Genomic DNA, 17,158 nt, shown 5'->3' with positions numbered 1-17,158 from the left:
AAACCAACAACAGTAAGTGGTGGTGATTATTATTATAAAAAAAGAAGCGCTAAACCAGTGGTGGTGGTGAGCCATTATATTATCATTATTATTATTAATATTATAATCAAGGGGAAGCGCTAAACCCGGAGGATTATACAGCGCCTGGGGGGGGATGTGGAAGGCATTCAGGCTTAATTCGGGGAACTGGAGCACAGATCCAATTCCCTAAATCAAGAGCCCCTCACCAACATCAAGGAACCTTCCTTGAGGGGGTGAGCCATTATAACCCTTATAAACCAACAAGTGGTGGAAGTGAGCCGTTATAGCCCTTATAAACCAACAACTTTTCGAGAATCTCAGACAGAACTGAGCACAACTGCGAGACAGTAATACCGGGAGTCTTCAATATCTGTTATCAACAAAATAACGGTTATGCAACAAGTATAAGTAAATTCTGGGATTAAATGCTAATTAATGCCCGTAATTTTCATTTTTTTTTTAAAGTTTATTTAGGCACAGGAACACATGAGTACAATTATCAGACATAGTGTAAATTATCCCACAAAGTAACTTTCTGAGAGTATTTTACAAACTCATTATTATAACGTTTACACTATGACAGCACCAGCGCTGTGCGACTCAAGTTGAATGGCCCCTTAAGGGAGGTTCCTTGATGCTGGTGGAAAGGGAAGGGGTGGAGTTTGATCCAAGGAATTGGACCATTATTATTATTATAATCAAAAAGAAGCACTAAGCCACAAGGGCTATACAGCCTCAATTGGACCATTGCTACCCTTAGATTGAATCTGATTGCCTCATTTCCCATTGTACGAGTCTTACAGATTTGTCATTAGAATCGGAACTCAGCACTAAACCCACAGGGGTCATACAGCATCACTCCTACAGGTTTAGCACTTCTTAATAATAATAAAGTTGGATAAATTTAGATTTAGAAAGAATATGAAGTAGTGATCTAGTGACATTATAATGAAAAACAAGCACTAAACCCTCCAGGGTCATACAGTGCTACAGGGTATTACCTGGAGTGGGTTTTGGGGGTCAACGCCCCTGCAGCTCAGTCTGAGACCAGGCCTCATGGTGGATGAGGGTCTGATCAACCAGGCTGTTACTGCTGGCTGCATGCAATCAGACATATGACCCACAGCTCAGCTGGTCAGCTACTGACCTAAGGTGCCTGTCCAGTGCCTTCTTGAAGACAGCCAGGAGTCTAAAGGGTAGGGTGTATGAAATGTGTATTATTATTATTATAATCAAGGGGGAAGCGCTAAACCCGGAGGATTATACAGCGCCTGGGGGGGGGATGTGGAAGGCATTCAGGCTTAATTCGGGGAACTGGAGCACAGATCCAATTCCCTAAATCAAGAGCCCCTCACCAACATCAAGGAACCTTCCTTGAGGGGAATGAAATGTGTAACATACTTGATCTGAAACAAGGGAGGTAGAGTTAAGTGTGGTGTGAAGTGCTAAAGGAAGTATAATCAAAGTTTGTGTAGTAAATCTGTTGCTGTCAATAAGAGTTAAGGAGGGAGTCTGTGTGAACATTATTATTATTATAATCAAGGGGGAAGCGCTAAACCCGGAGGATTATACAGCGCCTGGGGGGATGTGGAAGGCATTCAGGCTTAATTCGGGGAACTGGAGCACAGATCCAATTCCCTAAATCAAGAGCCCCTCACCAACATCAAGGATCACACTGTTCACACAGACCCCTTGAGGGGTCTGTGTGAACAGCAAAGAGGGAAGATAATGTAAAGGTGTTAAAGCAGTGGCAACGTTGGAGGTAAATTCTGCTTGCTCTCTGATAGATACGACAGTCCAACAGAATATGGTAAACTGAAATTGGAACCTAACAATTCATATAGAGTGAAACTAGGTGCCTCTCCATGAGATAACCATGAGCGAAATCTAGCAAGAGTTGTAAATGATTAGAACAGCCATGTGTGGGGTCACTGAAGCTAAAATCTTGAGTAGTTTTAAGAGTGGGTTAGATAAATACACAAATGAGAAGGATTGGGTTTGAGTACCTGCATAGCATTTCTTGAAAAGATTACTGAAGATAAACATTGGGTAACTATAACTAAAAAAGAGCTGGACAAGTATATGAGTAGGGAAGAAGGGATTTGAGTAAATTTGCCATGAATGGACCAGTAGACCCTCTGCAGTGCTCCTCCATTTTTATGATCTGCTCAACACAGGCCAGTGGTCATGCTGCAGTGCTCCTGTTCTGATATATATTCACGAGGAAGCATCCATAGGGGTCGCACAGCCACACAACAGCAGGAATACAAATAAAAGTCAAAGTGGGCAATAATGTGGAAATTTTAATATGTATAAAATATTTAGTCACAAAAAAAGAAATCAAGTGTCAGTTTATGTAACATGTTTGATAACTTTCATGAAAAAGAAAAAATCAATCAAGAAGTTTTCACTGATGGTCAGTAATTAAAGACAACTGACTGATGGTCAGTAATTAGACAACTGACTGATGGTCAGTAATTAAAGACAACTGACTGATGGTCAGTAATTAAAGACAACTGACTGATGGTCAGTAATCAAAGACAACTGACTGATGGCCAGTAATCAGAGACAACTGACTGATGGTCAGTAATTAAAGACAACTGACTGATGGTCAGTAATCAAAGACAACTGACTGATGGCCAGTAATCAGAGACAACTGACTGATGGTCAGTAATTAAAGACAACTGACTGATGGTCAGTAATTAAAGACAACTGACTGATGGTCAGTAATTAAAGACAACTGACTGATGGTCAGTAATCAAAGACAACTGACTGATGGCCAGTAATCAGAGACAACTGACTGATGGTCAGTAATTAAAGACAATTGATTGATGGTCAGTAATTAAAGACAACCGACTGATGGTCAGTAATCAATAACTCAAGACTAGGAAATGGCTGCCAGTTAAATGTCCTCTCAAATTCTTTTAATACAATTTAATATCAACTAAAAAATGCTCTAAACCTGCGAGTGACTCAGCGCTGCCCTGACAAGCAAATGCTGGGCAGATTACTTAAGCTTTTGTGTAACAAATTTGACCAGGTGCTGGACTACTAATTAAAAAAAAACGCTAAACCCATATGGGTCATACAGCGCCACTACTCTCTCTTTAACAATACATTACAATTTCTTGTAATGTAAAACAATTTACGTATCACACCTGACAGTTTTAGGATTATGTTATTCGATCAGTTCTGACGCAGAATGAAGAAAATGGCATGTGAATAATTTTCATAACTGTATCTGACTTGGATATGAGAGAGCATTAAACTGGTATGGGTCATACAGCACCTGGGCAATGGGAGGTAATCAGGTTTGATCCGAGGAAAGGAAGAGCAGCCCCAATTCATTGGATCAGAGAACCCTACAGGCATCAAGGCACCGACCTTAAAGCATTCCCTGGAAATAAAGTCTTCAGGTGATTCTATGTTATAAACACATCTAAGAGTTGGTGTGAGGAATTGGCAGAAAAGTAATAATCAGAACTATCACCTTAAGAGCACTTACAACTATCCTGGAAACGAATACGTACACTAAAAAAAAATTACCTTCATATGTGTAAAAATTTACATTTCAATTCTGTTATAATTATATTATGTAGTACAGTAGTTGCCCCTATATCTGCAGCGAATATGTTCCAAGGCCTACAGCAGATGCCCGAAACCGTGGATAGTAGTGAACCCTATATAGTGTCGTTTTTCGTTTATATACGTACCTTGAAGTTTAATTGATAAATTATGCACAATAAGTTGAGAATTGGCACTTTTTAACTGATGGGAAGCACTTCTTGGCTTTTCTTAGGCCTTGAAGAACTGTCAGCATCACTACTTTTGCACTTTGGGGCCATTATTGAGCAAAATTAAGGGCTATTTTTGCCACGGTAAACAACGGGTAACTAAAACTGCAGAAACTGAATCCACGGATATGGGGGTTCTACTGTACTAGTATATTAAAAAAACAAATGATAATCAGAGTTAATAGTCACATGAAGATAGCTGCCTCTTAACCTAAAATATTTATATATTAAATATTCACAATTCTTTAGCTGAATTAAAAAAATAATGTAGATTGTTATTGCTTGTCCACTCAAACTATACAGTACACAGTGACTTATTTCCTCACTCATCCTATTCCTTGCTTTAGATGCCTCCCATCAAAAACTTTTTCCATTCACCTTTCAGTAAAACTCTTATGCATATAGATTTGGTTTCAGATGTATAAAAGCATTTTAAAAAACACAGAAAAACTAAAAGGGATTTCATAATGCAGCAATGCTCTTTTCAATAATTTCATCCCTAGCCTTCAAGCACATGTATGCTGCAGCCCTTGTTAGTGCTCTAGTCCGCCCAACTTGGTAGTCTCAGATATACCTAACTTTACAATGCCTTATAATTAATGCAGATGCTTGCATGCAGGGTAATTAAAATTATTCATTTCTTGTTACATTGCCCAAGTTATAAACATGGTAGGAAAAATTTATCTTCATACAAATTTAAATGATTTTAATTGCACCTATTTTTGGTGAAGTGTGATTTGAAGGTTGTGTGTATGTATGTGTGTATATTTTACAGTGTACATACATACACATTTTTCACACAATCTCATTGATTGACCTTTAACCAGCTATGTTTGTTTTAATAAAGTAAAAACATTTTATCTTTGCTAAATGCTTAAACTTAGTATTATATAAATTTGCCTATGCAAGAGAACTTGAACATTGTAAACTCCAGCTCTGCTTTACACACCCTGACATGGCAGTAATATGCTGAACTCATGAGGGCCACATAACACCTGGGGATGAGAGGTAATCAGGTTTGATCCATGGAAGGAGAGGTTAGCACTAATTCTTGTATCACAAGTCCTTCATCAACAATGAGCTCCCCCTTTTTTAACCCTTAAACTGTCCAAGCAGATGTATGTCCACATGTGTAGTGCTCCAAAAGTAGATCTATGTTTTTTTTACATATTTTCAGATATAACAAAAGAAAAAAAAAACGTAGATCAAAGTTTTTTTACACGTTTTCAAATGTAAAAAAAGAAAAGATCTACTTTTTTTACATACTTTCAAATGTTGAAAAAACGTAGATCTACGTTTGGACAGTTTAAGGGTTAAGGGGCGTGATGTATAGCTTAATTATTTTTTCTCAACTATTCCCTAAAATGATGCTTTGGTGTTTTTAGAAGAGCGAAGTTCTTAAAGAAATAATAATCATTGCAAAATTGCAACACTTAAATATCTATTATCTATCTGAGTTTGTAGGGAAGAGACAGACATGCTCTATTCTCAATCCCACCTCTTGACTTCAAGTGACTGGTATGGTAACACCCCTTAATAATGAATTTTGAATGCCCCCCCTCAGTAGTCCATTTCCACTGAAAACTTACCTATTTACCAGTGCAGTATATGCCACAACTTGAAAGACATTTGCATTCAGTAAAAGTGATATGTATTGTATTGACAGTGAAGTACCTGACATTAGCCTGAAGGTCAGGCTATCATGACACACTAATGCAACATGCTACATATCAAGGTCGCAGCTTTCGCCTATGTTCACTTTACGCACATGTGGAAAGTTCCTGGCTGGTAAGTAAGTGTAGATTCAAGAAGTATGGTTATGCTCAATAATAACCCACATGGAGACCAGAAACTTAGAAGATTAATTGATCTGTATATTTCAGTCCCCTTCTGGGATCCTCTTCAGCACAAGGGGATCAAAATATACAGATCAGTTTATCTCCTGAGTTTCTCTCTATGTGGGTTGTTATTGAGCACTGATAAGTGTATATTACACTTCAGTTATCCAAGTATGATTATGTTAAAGCTAAATTATGTGTATGTTTGCCTCTTCGTCATTTCACTACACAAACTGATATTTTGTGTGTTCATATTATTTACACACGCTGGTCTCAATTTTTCAGTAAAGAATGGTTAAGGAGTGTAGATGTAAAAAATATGTTTTAGGGTAGATGTGTTCATGTGTGATCTCTGTCAATGGGTTAGGTGGCAACTTTTTACACCATCACTCTCCATCCCAACCCAGTAACACTAACTTTTAACTCACCATATGTCTGGGCACTTTATACCCTTACCATAACAGTAAGTGGCATGGGAATAGGGGTGGAGTGTACAGGTAAGGTATCAGATGATGTGTGCATGTGGTATGGGGAACATAGTACACTGCAGTGGTGTAGTAGTGGAGGGATTGTGGGGGCACAGTACACTTTGGGGTACAGTGTGGATGGTGGTGTAATCATACAGTACATTGTGGGGGTTGAATAGTATTGTAATGAAGTACAATAAGTGGATGGAATATGGTGTGAGGCTGAAATACAATGATCACTGGCAAAGAACACAGTGTTTCAGATATGATGGAAGAGTGTCAGGGAATGCAATACTGGGAGGGAGGTAATGGAATACAAGTAAGAAGAGTAAAGAGAAGAGAAGAGAGAGGGACTCCGAGCACTGCACATTTTTTTTTTTAGTTAGGGTATTAGAAAATACAGTAAATTACAAAAGGAATATTAAAGCTTAAGTTCCAAGTTCAGAACAATTTTCTGGAATGCAACAACCTCATGAGGAACCTTCCCAATATTATTTGACAATAACAAAGTTATAAAGACCCTACTCCAAAATGATATATACATGGGCTCCATATTATCTTTATAACATATAACAAGAGATAATTAAACAACTTATAGTAGAAAAGCATGATATAATCCATATATGCACTTAATTCATCTATATTAATATACATGATGGGAGGAATGTGTACCTGAATCCTGGTGGGTCACTACCTCATGTTAAGAGTTTCTTTCCTCCATATTATTAAATCCACAGTTGTTTGATATTTCAGCTGATATTTATAAAAACAGCTTCGTTCAAATTCTTGGGGATACATTCCTAGATGTCCTAGAAGATTCAGGAGCAGGGAATACCTATTTCAAAGTTCAAATATTACCCTGAATATATTAATATTCAGAGTCATGAAGGGTTCCCAGGAGAGAGATTTGGATATGGGAAATCCATCGTGCACATTTTTCAACAAAATTCAGTCTGTAATTTTACTTTAGAGTTGGGTGCCACTCTTAAAGAAAATAAGAACCATACAAAAATGTATGCAAGATCCAAAAGTAAAAATCCATGAATCTGGAAACAGCAAATATATATAGGGAATACTGTACATCGTGTTGGTTTGCCAAGCATCTGATAATTATTACTTGTGAATACAATAATTATTAAACACATATACACTATAGCTACACATAGTTTTAAAGCCTTGTTCTCTTTAGGAACTTGTCATTTGGGTAAGATGCTCTGTGTAGAATCTTTCCCAGACCTGTCAAATACCTTCCACTCTTACAGACTAGAGTACAGCATATAAAGAACATACCTGACAATGATCAGTAACCCTCATGGAGACAAACTCAGAAGATTAATTGATCTGTATATTTCAACTCCCTTCTAGGATCCTCTTCAGATGAAGAGGACCCCAGAAGGGGATCGAAATATACAGATCAATTAATCTTCCAAGTTTATGTCTCCATATGGGTTATTATTGAGCATTGATGAGTGTTCATTACACTTTAATTATACATATCATACAATACTTGAGTGAAACATCTGAACAACTGACACAGCTATCAAGAAAGCATACTGCACATCAGGAGCAATAAGTCCATCGGGGTTATACAGCGCTACACGCAAGAAGTGAAAAGGAAATGTAGAAGGTGAGGTGGAGGTGACAAAGAAAAAAGGAAAATATAAATATGGTGCAGAAACAGTAATAAATGAAGAGGCTCTAGAGTAGAAAGACAGATAAAATGTAGATCAGGCAAGAGAAAATGAAGAATAAGCAAGGGAAAGTGAAGAAAGTGAGAGAAAATGGTGATCAGATTGCACTGAAGAAAGAATGTTAGTAATGAATTATCACTGAAACTCATCATTTGTGTTGAGATACAAGGAAATTTACTAAGTTTAATAAGCAACGGTGAGAGCTTGTGTTCTTTAGTACAAGGCTTGCCCAAGCCTCATTCACAAGTGTTATACATTCTGCTCAAAGCTGGAGTTCTCGTTTAAGCAGGTTCTCTGCCTAGTTAGGATAGGTTAGTTAAGCCAAGCTGCTACTTTAACTTTATTGTGAATCTGTTAGTGACTAAATCACACTTAATGATGTTATATCTTAACAATTACATAAGATTTTTTAAAAAAATAATGAAATTCATCCCACTTAACAAATATCCCTATTTAGCATGTGTATACAACCCCATACATGCATACATATATGCATATGCACATATGTATTAGACAGAGAAGAAATCCCACAAGACAAAAACTAGAAAGAATGGTAGTCTGTGTATATCAACTTCCAGAAGAAATCATGTGGAACTTCCTCTCTCATTGATCAATGTTCATTACACTTTATTGCACAAGCAAGTAGTGGATCATTTAGACAAGTACTTCCAACAAGCCAGGCTCTTAAGAGGCTACGTGGGCCTGCGAGCCACTAACAGCAACAGCCTGGTTAACAAAGCAATCAACAAGAAAGCCTAGCCTCAAGCTGGGCTACGAGGGAAGAACCACCCTCGAAAGGTCACTGGTGTGTCACAGGTAAGCTGTCTTACAATGCTCTGGGGTTGATGGCTGCTCCTCTGACCTACTATACCACCAACCCTTCAAGTGAAGTTTAAGTCTAACCAGCAACTCTAAATTCCCCGGTGCAACCAGTGCAGTCTTGTGTATTTTCATGGATTCGAAAAATGTGCCTGGAAATACAATACTCAATTCCACATAACTGTCTTATTTAAAAAATAATAGCTGTCTCATAGCTGAGCAAGTAGATAATACTAAATAAAAGCTGGAAATCCACTGAAATTCTACACACAACACTAAATGTCTTAGGAATATAACAAGTGATACTGTGGTTTCAGAAACTGGATTCTGTAACAGATGAGATGGTCTTCAAAACATTTCCTTATAGAGTACACTACATGTACTATGATCATGTAACCGTGAAGAACGTAAGTCACAGTACCATGGCTGGAACAACTCACCACTAACCCAGACTTCAGAGAGTACACTCAAGATTAAGTTTTGGTCTCTAGACCATTATTACACTCAAGATCAAGTTTTGGTCTCCAGATCATTATTAAGTCCAAGATCAATCAAAAAGTCTTTTTTTTTTTTTTAAATTTCTCTCTTAAATATGGATTAGTCATGGATCATGTAACCATTAACTTACTCAACAAAAGCAACTTTTCCACAAGCATTATTTTTGTAGAGATGACACATTTAACAAAATTCCAAGAGTTACATACAAAAATACAATCCAATTTATTTGATAGTGATAAAATCAAATTGATTTAAAAACCATATAATCACCTGCAAAAAAACTGCATGTTAAAATATCTGGCATTGTTTTAGTGTAAACTTCCACAGTAAATAAATACATGACTAATTCATAACTATTAATGTGAGGTGCTACTCTTGTAAAGAACATGACTGCTACAATTCCACAATATTCTGTTACTGAACATGACTGCTACAATTCCACAATATTCTGTTACTGAACATGACTGCTACAATTCCACAATATTCTGTTACTGAACATGGCTGCTACAATTCCACAATACTCTTACTGAACATCACTGCTACATTTCCACAATATTCTCTTACTGAACATGGCTGCTACAATTCCACAATACTCTCTTACTGAACATCACTGCTACAATTCCACAATCACAGTACAGCACCTCAAATACCTGCTAAACTCCAAATGCAGCCTATATACAACATTCGTGGTTGAATCTCATAAGAAGTTCACGTAAATAAAATGAAGTCAAAAGATGAAATTTTATATTCGCAAAGTGAGCATGTCGCATTTCAGCCTATTAATTACAGTTCCTAGCAACGATTAAAAAACTAGTAATAAAATCATTTGAAACTAAAGATGAGTTCTCACATAAAATACTGGCATTGAAAATACAACCCTATGATAGTAAATAAAATATAAAATTGACTAAATTACTGTAACCCTAAACCTGAAAGGTCTCAAATATTAATTAGAGATGTCTGAGCACTTTAATGAAAAAAAATGCTAGTAGTGACTGTCTACATTCATAACACTACGGAGATTTTTCTCTATTGAACATTACCATATACAGGTACATTAATCTTTCTTTTTATTGTCTGTACTTCCATATTTTGATCCTTTGTCAATTTTTGTCAGTCCAATCATCTTGTACAATCCTAGGTAGGCTGAAAGAGAAGAATATAAATTAGTAAGTACATAAAAATAAGGAATCTCCTCAAAATTATTAAAAATTACTCAATTTTAAATGAAAAACTTTTGTTTTTCTTTTTAGGTCACCCTGCCTCAGTGGGATACAGCTGGGTTGTTGAAAAAAAAATTAGGGTCTCTATTAATGGTTTCAGGACTTACCATCACTGCATTTGGGTCTCAGACCAGACTTCACCTATTACATTCATTATATATTAAAATCCTCAATTAATTTTTTCGTGCATCTTCCTCTCATAACATTCAAGTTACAAGTAGCTATATTCGGTAGTTATATTATGCCACTTTTACACATTTTTGGTCACCATCCTATCTCCTAGAAATATTTACCTGGAGAAAATGTGAGGGATCTAAAATTTAATTACTCATCCACCAATCTCTCTTAAAATACAGTGATCTGAAATACCCCTCCATCCATGGTACTCACTGGATGGTTATATTTTTATTATTCTGCTAGTGATTCTGGGATCATCTTTTTTCTCCATGGGCCAGTCTTGGCCTAGGCCTCCTAAACAGGAAGAGAAAATGGCACAGGAACGAGAGCAAGAAATGCTTTAATATGAGTGAGAAAAAGAAGCCAGTTAAAATGTTGTGTACTCTTGGTAGGGCTATTGGTCTTTATTTTATCAATAACATGTAAGATAACAGATAATCCTTACAAACTTCGTAATACTCTTACCTTTATACTGAGTATACATTTTCTTGTAAAGGAAAATGTATACTCAGTATACATTCTTGTTCATTTCCTACTCTCATACCTGTATTATTTTCGTTCCAATTAAAGATTTATTAAATAATTGCACCAACCACTCCAAAACTATATCCCCACCTGCTTTTAACATTTCTATCTTTATCCCATCAATCCCGGCTGGACAAATCCATTTGTTCTCTAGGCCTAGTCAAAGACTGGGCTATGGAGTAAAAAGTATCCCAGAATCGTTAACAGATTAATACGTGAACTCAGATTAAGTCGTAATAAGCGACCTAATGGAGGCATATCTCAGATCATTGTATTTTAAGAGAGATTAATAAACATGCTACTGAAATCATATTAAGTTGTAATAAACAACTGACAATGAATAAACAAATGGGTGGACAAAGGGCTCAAACATCAGACTGTCAATTTACAGACAACAGTTCAAGCCCCCATCCACTCTTTTGTTTGTTCATGCTAATGAAAGTTTAGACGCTCCACACAAGACATAGCAGAAAAAAAAAAAAAAAACAGATCCTAAAACCTTTGAATTAACAAGTTAAGAGCTGTTATCTTACCTCAGCTCATTTCTAAAGTATACTATTACCCCACAATAGCTAGCTAACATTAGGTTACCTATTGATTGGTAGGTGAACACAAGCAGCAAATGAAAGGAAACATGCATAACTTCTCCATCTGCCCCAGAACTGCTCCCATATCTCTCAGATGTGAGCTGAAGATGCTACCACTGAGTTATAAACCACCATTGCAAGTCACAAACAAGATGCACCTAATGTTCTGAGGTAACAAATGCACCTGTACTGTGCAGAGGTAATAAATTAGATACTTACCAAATATGACAATTCCAACAGCAAATGAAATGGAGAGCAGAGAGCCACTTGTTATGAGGTTGTAATAGAAACGAAGGATTTGTGAGAGGACAAATAAGGCCCATCCTATCATGTTGAGAAGTGAATAAGTTCTCCTGGGCATTGTATGACTGGGATAATCAGGAAGGTCATTCTCCTCAGTGAAACTCCCTGTATTAAGGTAGCTGTCTAGTAACTGGTCCTGTAAATAAAATATTTCGTTCAGTAAATTCTTATGACAATACTGGATAAGTTTATTGTTCATTTTCTTCAAAAGTTCAGAGATGAATAAAATTTATTTCTAAACTGAAAACTGTGTTCTTGGTTTGACATGCAGTTACTAAAAACAACATTAAAAGTGCATTACAACCAGAGGTTATTATGACCACCTGTTGAAATACTGTGAAAAGAACTGTAAGATTAGCTTCATGATAATAGCACAAAACAGCATCTACGAATGTCACTGATTTTGAAGATTCTCCCTACCCTCACAGCCCGTTTTCAACATGCCGACTGTTTCCCAAAAAAGAAACACTTTCACCATCATTCAATGTTTTCACCATGGTGAAACTTCACAAGTCTACAACAAAATCTGCTGGATCAACTGATTCAGAAACACTGTAATGAGCAAAGTCCAATGATTAAAGTATTCTTATTTTAACTCAACAGTTGTCTCCCACCAAGGCAGGGTAACTCAAAGAAGAAAACACATTAACCATCATTCATTCAATCACCATCTTTCCAGAAGTGTGCTGACATCCCAGTCAAATTACCCTCTGACAAAACAATGTCTCCTCTACCAAACCACAATTATTATTTCCAGCCATTTGCTCCTCCCAAACAGACAAAAAGGCATAATACTGTGACTGGGACAATACACAGAGAGCTTATGACAATGTTTTGGTCAACTTGGACCATCTACAAAGTCACACTAACACAAAAGAGGGAGGGAGCTAGTATATATAGGCGAGATGGACAGAGATGGTACCAAAAGAGGAAAGAAAAGTAGTGGTAGCAGTAGAAAGTAAGGAGAGTAGTTTTAGTGGGACGAGATAGAAAGGGAAGTGAAGGGTAAAAGGAGGCAAATGTAGTGGCAATAATAGTAGTAGTGTATCAAAATACAAAAAGGGGGAATAAATTCAAGAAGATATGAGGATAACAAAAAGATTAGGTGATGAAAGATTGGTAATCAGATTGGAGGGAGAGAGTATGGAGGAGGTGAATGTATTCAGATATTTGGGAGTGGACGTGTCAGCGGATGGGTCTATGAAAGATGAGGTGAATCATAGAATTGATGAGGGGAAAAGGGTGAGTGGTGCACTAAGGAGTCTATGGAGACAAAGAACTTTGTCCTTGGAGGCAAAGAGGGGAATGTATGAGAGTATAGTTTTACCAACGCTCTTATATGGGTGTGAAGCATGGGTGATGAATGTTGCAGCGAGGAGAAGGCTGGAGGCAGTGGAGATGTCATGTCTGAGAGCAATGTGTGGTGTGAATATAATGCAGAGAATTCGTAGTTTGGAAGTTAGCAAATGGTTTTTAATACTTGACGTGCTGTTGGAGTGTGAGCAAAGTAACATTTATGAAGGGGTTCAGGGAAACCGGCAGGCCGGACTTGAGTCCTGGAGATGGGAAGTACAGTGCCTGCACTCTGAAGGAGGGGTGTTAATGTTGCAGTTTAAAAACTGTAGTGTAAAGCACCCTTCTGGCAAGACAGTGATGGAGTGAATGATGGTGAAAGTTTTTCTTTTTCGGGCCACCCTGCCTTGGTGGGAATCGGCCAGTGTGATAATAATAAAAAAAATAATACCTTTGACCTATATAAATCATGGAGGTATTTAGAGGCCCCGTCATCGTCGTCGGGAACTTCATCCAGAAGGATGCGTCGTACGTATATCTCACTCACCACTTTCCTTCCACGCAGCATGTTTTGCAATGTTGGCTCTTCACCCTCTTTGCTGTACAGTATATAAAAGATTATAGCTTATAAAAAAAAAAATAAACGATTTACTGTTAGGCAATATTGTAATAATTGTATAAATAATGTCAGCATATTCACGAATGCATCAGATCCACCAGTTGGATGTGTATTGGACAAGTGATGTGATTGGTTTTGACTCTGGAATATTGGTAAAAATCTATTATTTCTGCTACTTGGAGCTCAATTGCAAGCTACTTACAGTCCAGAAACCAATCAAAATCATCTCTATTTTTGTAATATACCTTCCATTCTATCAAATGATACCAAGAAACTGAGAATACAATGATAAAAACCACCAAAAATACACCTCAGAATCACTATTTTAAACCAAAAATATGGTTGCAATTTTTTCCTCATTATGCACTGCATGGGGCAGGATTTTTTTTTATGTGGTACACACTGCACCGACCCATTCTTTCATGTCTAGGCCCAAATTTACTGTTCACAGCTTATCTGAGTGTGCTGAGCTCATCACATAGTTTTACAGCATGGACAGACTTCAAACCTGTAAAATTACAGCACAGACACTTAAGGCATTAAGGCTAGCTTAAGGTACTGGTTAGTAGTTGTAGAGAAGAGCTATGCTTGTGGTAGCCCCATCCTCAGTAATTATTTAATCATATTAATTTTAAAAATTTCCTATGACTGCAGCATTTAATTTCTCATGTATGGCGAGCGATTCGTAAAACTCCAGGCCAGTGCATAAGTTACTGTGCCAGCTGACTAAATTAAGATTAATCCAGTGGTTTAAGCACTGGCCTGGAGTTTTACCACTCACTTGCCATGGGTTTAATCTCCACCCATTCCATGGCTTATTCCTCATCTAATTTTAATACATCTGACAGTTCCTTACAAAAGATATCTGTAAAGTATCCATGGGATACACTCTAGAAACCATGCTTACATAGCAGTCACTATACCAGGTACTGCACCACTGTTATACTAGCTGGGCAAGCTAGTGTAAAGACAGGTGTTCCCTCTCGATACATGCAACCTTAACTCTCTCTCTTATGATGTCACCATCTTCTCTGACTAATTGCTTTCTAACTCAATAAAACTGGATATAGAGAGGAGTTACAAATGGCAGAGAAAATTAAATTCTAAACTTACGTGTTAAAGCCAACAGTCACATCATAAATGACAGGGAAATTTCCCTTGAGCGACTGTACACATTGTATAAACCCTCGAGTACGAGGGATCAGATGTCGCTTCAACTCTGGTAGACCTCTCTTCCGAGCAAACTCCATACTTGCTACATGCTTTGCTGGCGTAAACCTCGTCCCCTCGGCAAACAGCAGCATCTGATTTAAAAATTAACATCAGAAAGAGGAAGCATACACCGGTCCTTATCCATTGAAGAACCGTGACCCGAAAAAGAAGAAATGCAAGTTTTTCTTCATTTTACATTTAGTAATAACATTATAAATAATGAAACTATGTATGGGTTGATCACTGATCACATAAGTACAGATGGTATTTTATTTCCTAAACTAGTATGTACAAAAAAGCTAGTACAAAAAGCTCCTCTTTACAGTGTGGTTTGTAAATTTGAATAAAAAAGTTTTTTCAAAATTTAATAACACATACTATGAAGGACTTTCCATGTACAAATCAGTTTTGTATTTTGTTTTACCACAATTACAAAAAAAGACACAATATATAGAGGAAGTTTACAAGTGAGCTGACTGTATTCATTAATAAACCCTCACACTTTCTCCATAAGTACAAATAATAATCAGCCTAGATGTTAGTTTAAGTAGTATATTAAATGCTAGAATATTGGGAAGAGGTATAGAACCGTGTGGTGTGAATATGTATAATGCAGAGAATTCGTAGTTCAGAAATTAGGAGAAGGCGTGGGATTACCAAAACTATTATCCAGAGGGCTGAGGAGGGGTTGTTGAGGTGGTTCGGACATGTAGAGAGAATGAAACAAAACATAATGACTGAGAGTGTATAAATCTGTAGTGGAGGAAATGAGGGGTAGGGGTCGGCCTAGGAAGGGTTGGAGGGAGGGGGTAAAGGAGGTTTTGTGTGCGAGGGGCTTGAACTCCCAGCAAGTGTGCATGAGCATATTTAATAAGAGTGAATGGAGACAAATTGTTTTTAATACTTGACGTGCTGTTGGAGTGTGAGCAAAGTAACATTTATGAAGGGATTCAGGGAAACCGGCAGGCCAGACTCGAGTCCTGGAGATGGGAAGTACAGTGTTTACACTCTGAAGGAGGGGTGTTAATGTTGCAGTTTTATAACTGTAGTGTAAAGACTGGCAAGTCAGTGGAGTGAATGACGACGAAAGTTTTTCTTTTTCAGGCCACCCTGCCTTGGTGGGAATCGGCCGATGTGTTAATAAATAATAAGTATAGAACTTATAAGTAGCAGGGTGGTAGACAGCAACCGCCCAGGGAGGTACTACCGTCCTGCCAAGTGAGTGTAAAACAAAAGCCTGTAATTGTTTTACATGATGGTAGGATTGCTGGTATCCTTTTTTCTGTCTCATGAACATGCAAGATTTCAGGTATGCCTTGCTACTTCTACTTACACTTAGGTCACACTACACATACATATACAAGCACATATATATACACCCCTCTGGGTTTTCTTCTATTTTCTTCCTAGTTCTTATTCTTGTTTATTTCCTCTTATCTCCATGGGGAAGTGGAACAGAATTCTTCCTCCATAAGCCATGTGTGTTGTAAGAGGCGACTAAAATGCCAGAAGCAAGGGGCTAGTAACCTCTTCTCCTGTATATATTACTAAATGTAAAAGGAGAAACTTTCGTTTTTCCTTTTGGGCCACCCCGCCTCGGTGGGATACGGCCGGTGTGTTGAAAGAAAGAAGTATAGAACTGAAAGACGCTGGATCTGATACAGTGGAAGTTGTCACAGTCATTCTTTGCTGGTGACATAGTTCTTATGGGAGTTCTGAATACAAGTTGCAAAGGTTGGTAGACAAATTTGGGAGGGTATGCAAAAAAAGGAAATTAAAAGTCAATGTAAGGTGATTAGAATAACAAAATGTCTAGGAATGACAGACTGAATATCAGATTGAAAGGAGGGAGCATGGAGGAAATTGATGTATTAAGATATCTGGAAGTGGACATGTCAATAGATGGGTCTATGGAAGAAAGTGAACCACAGAATACGAGGGGAAAATGATGAATGGTGCGTTACACAAGGTGAACCACATAATACGAGGGGAAAAAGATGAATGGTGTGTTGAGGCATCTATGAAAATAAAACTTATTTATGAAGGCAAAAAATGGAATGTACCAGAGTATAGTGGCACATACACTTTTAT

General features: G+C 37.4%; 1 protein-coding gene across 1 annotated transcript; it reads right to left on the bottom strand.

Annotated features, from left to right (window-relative positions):
* Positions 1–2,304: 2,304 nt before the first annotated feature.
* LOC128704858 (1-acyl-sn-glycerol-3-phosphate acyltransferase delta) lies at positions 2,305–15,159 on the bottom strand (the record flags this gene model as incomplete). The annotated part of the gene is given in 4 exon segments (XM_070104340.1): positions 2,305–10,274; positions 11,860–12,079; positions 13,688–13,835; positions 14,969–15,159. Coding segments are annotated over 4 exon segments (648 nt in total), but the record flags the coding sequence as incomplete, so codon positions are not given.
* Positions 15,160–17,158: the final 1,999 nt, after the last annotated feature.

This window comes from Cherax quadricarinatus, chromosome 91, assembly GCF_038502225.1.
Source record: "Cherax quadricarinatus isolate ZL_2023a chromosome 91, ASM3850222v1, whole genome shotgun sequence".
In the NCBI taxonomy this organism is placed as follows: domain Eukaryota; kingdom Metazoa; phylum Arthropoda; class Malacostraca; order Decapoda; family Parastacidae; genus Cherax; species Cherax quadricarinatus.
The sequence above is the reverse complement of the archived record's forward strand: the minus strand, read 5'-3'. Positions and strand labels throughout refer to the sequence as shown.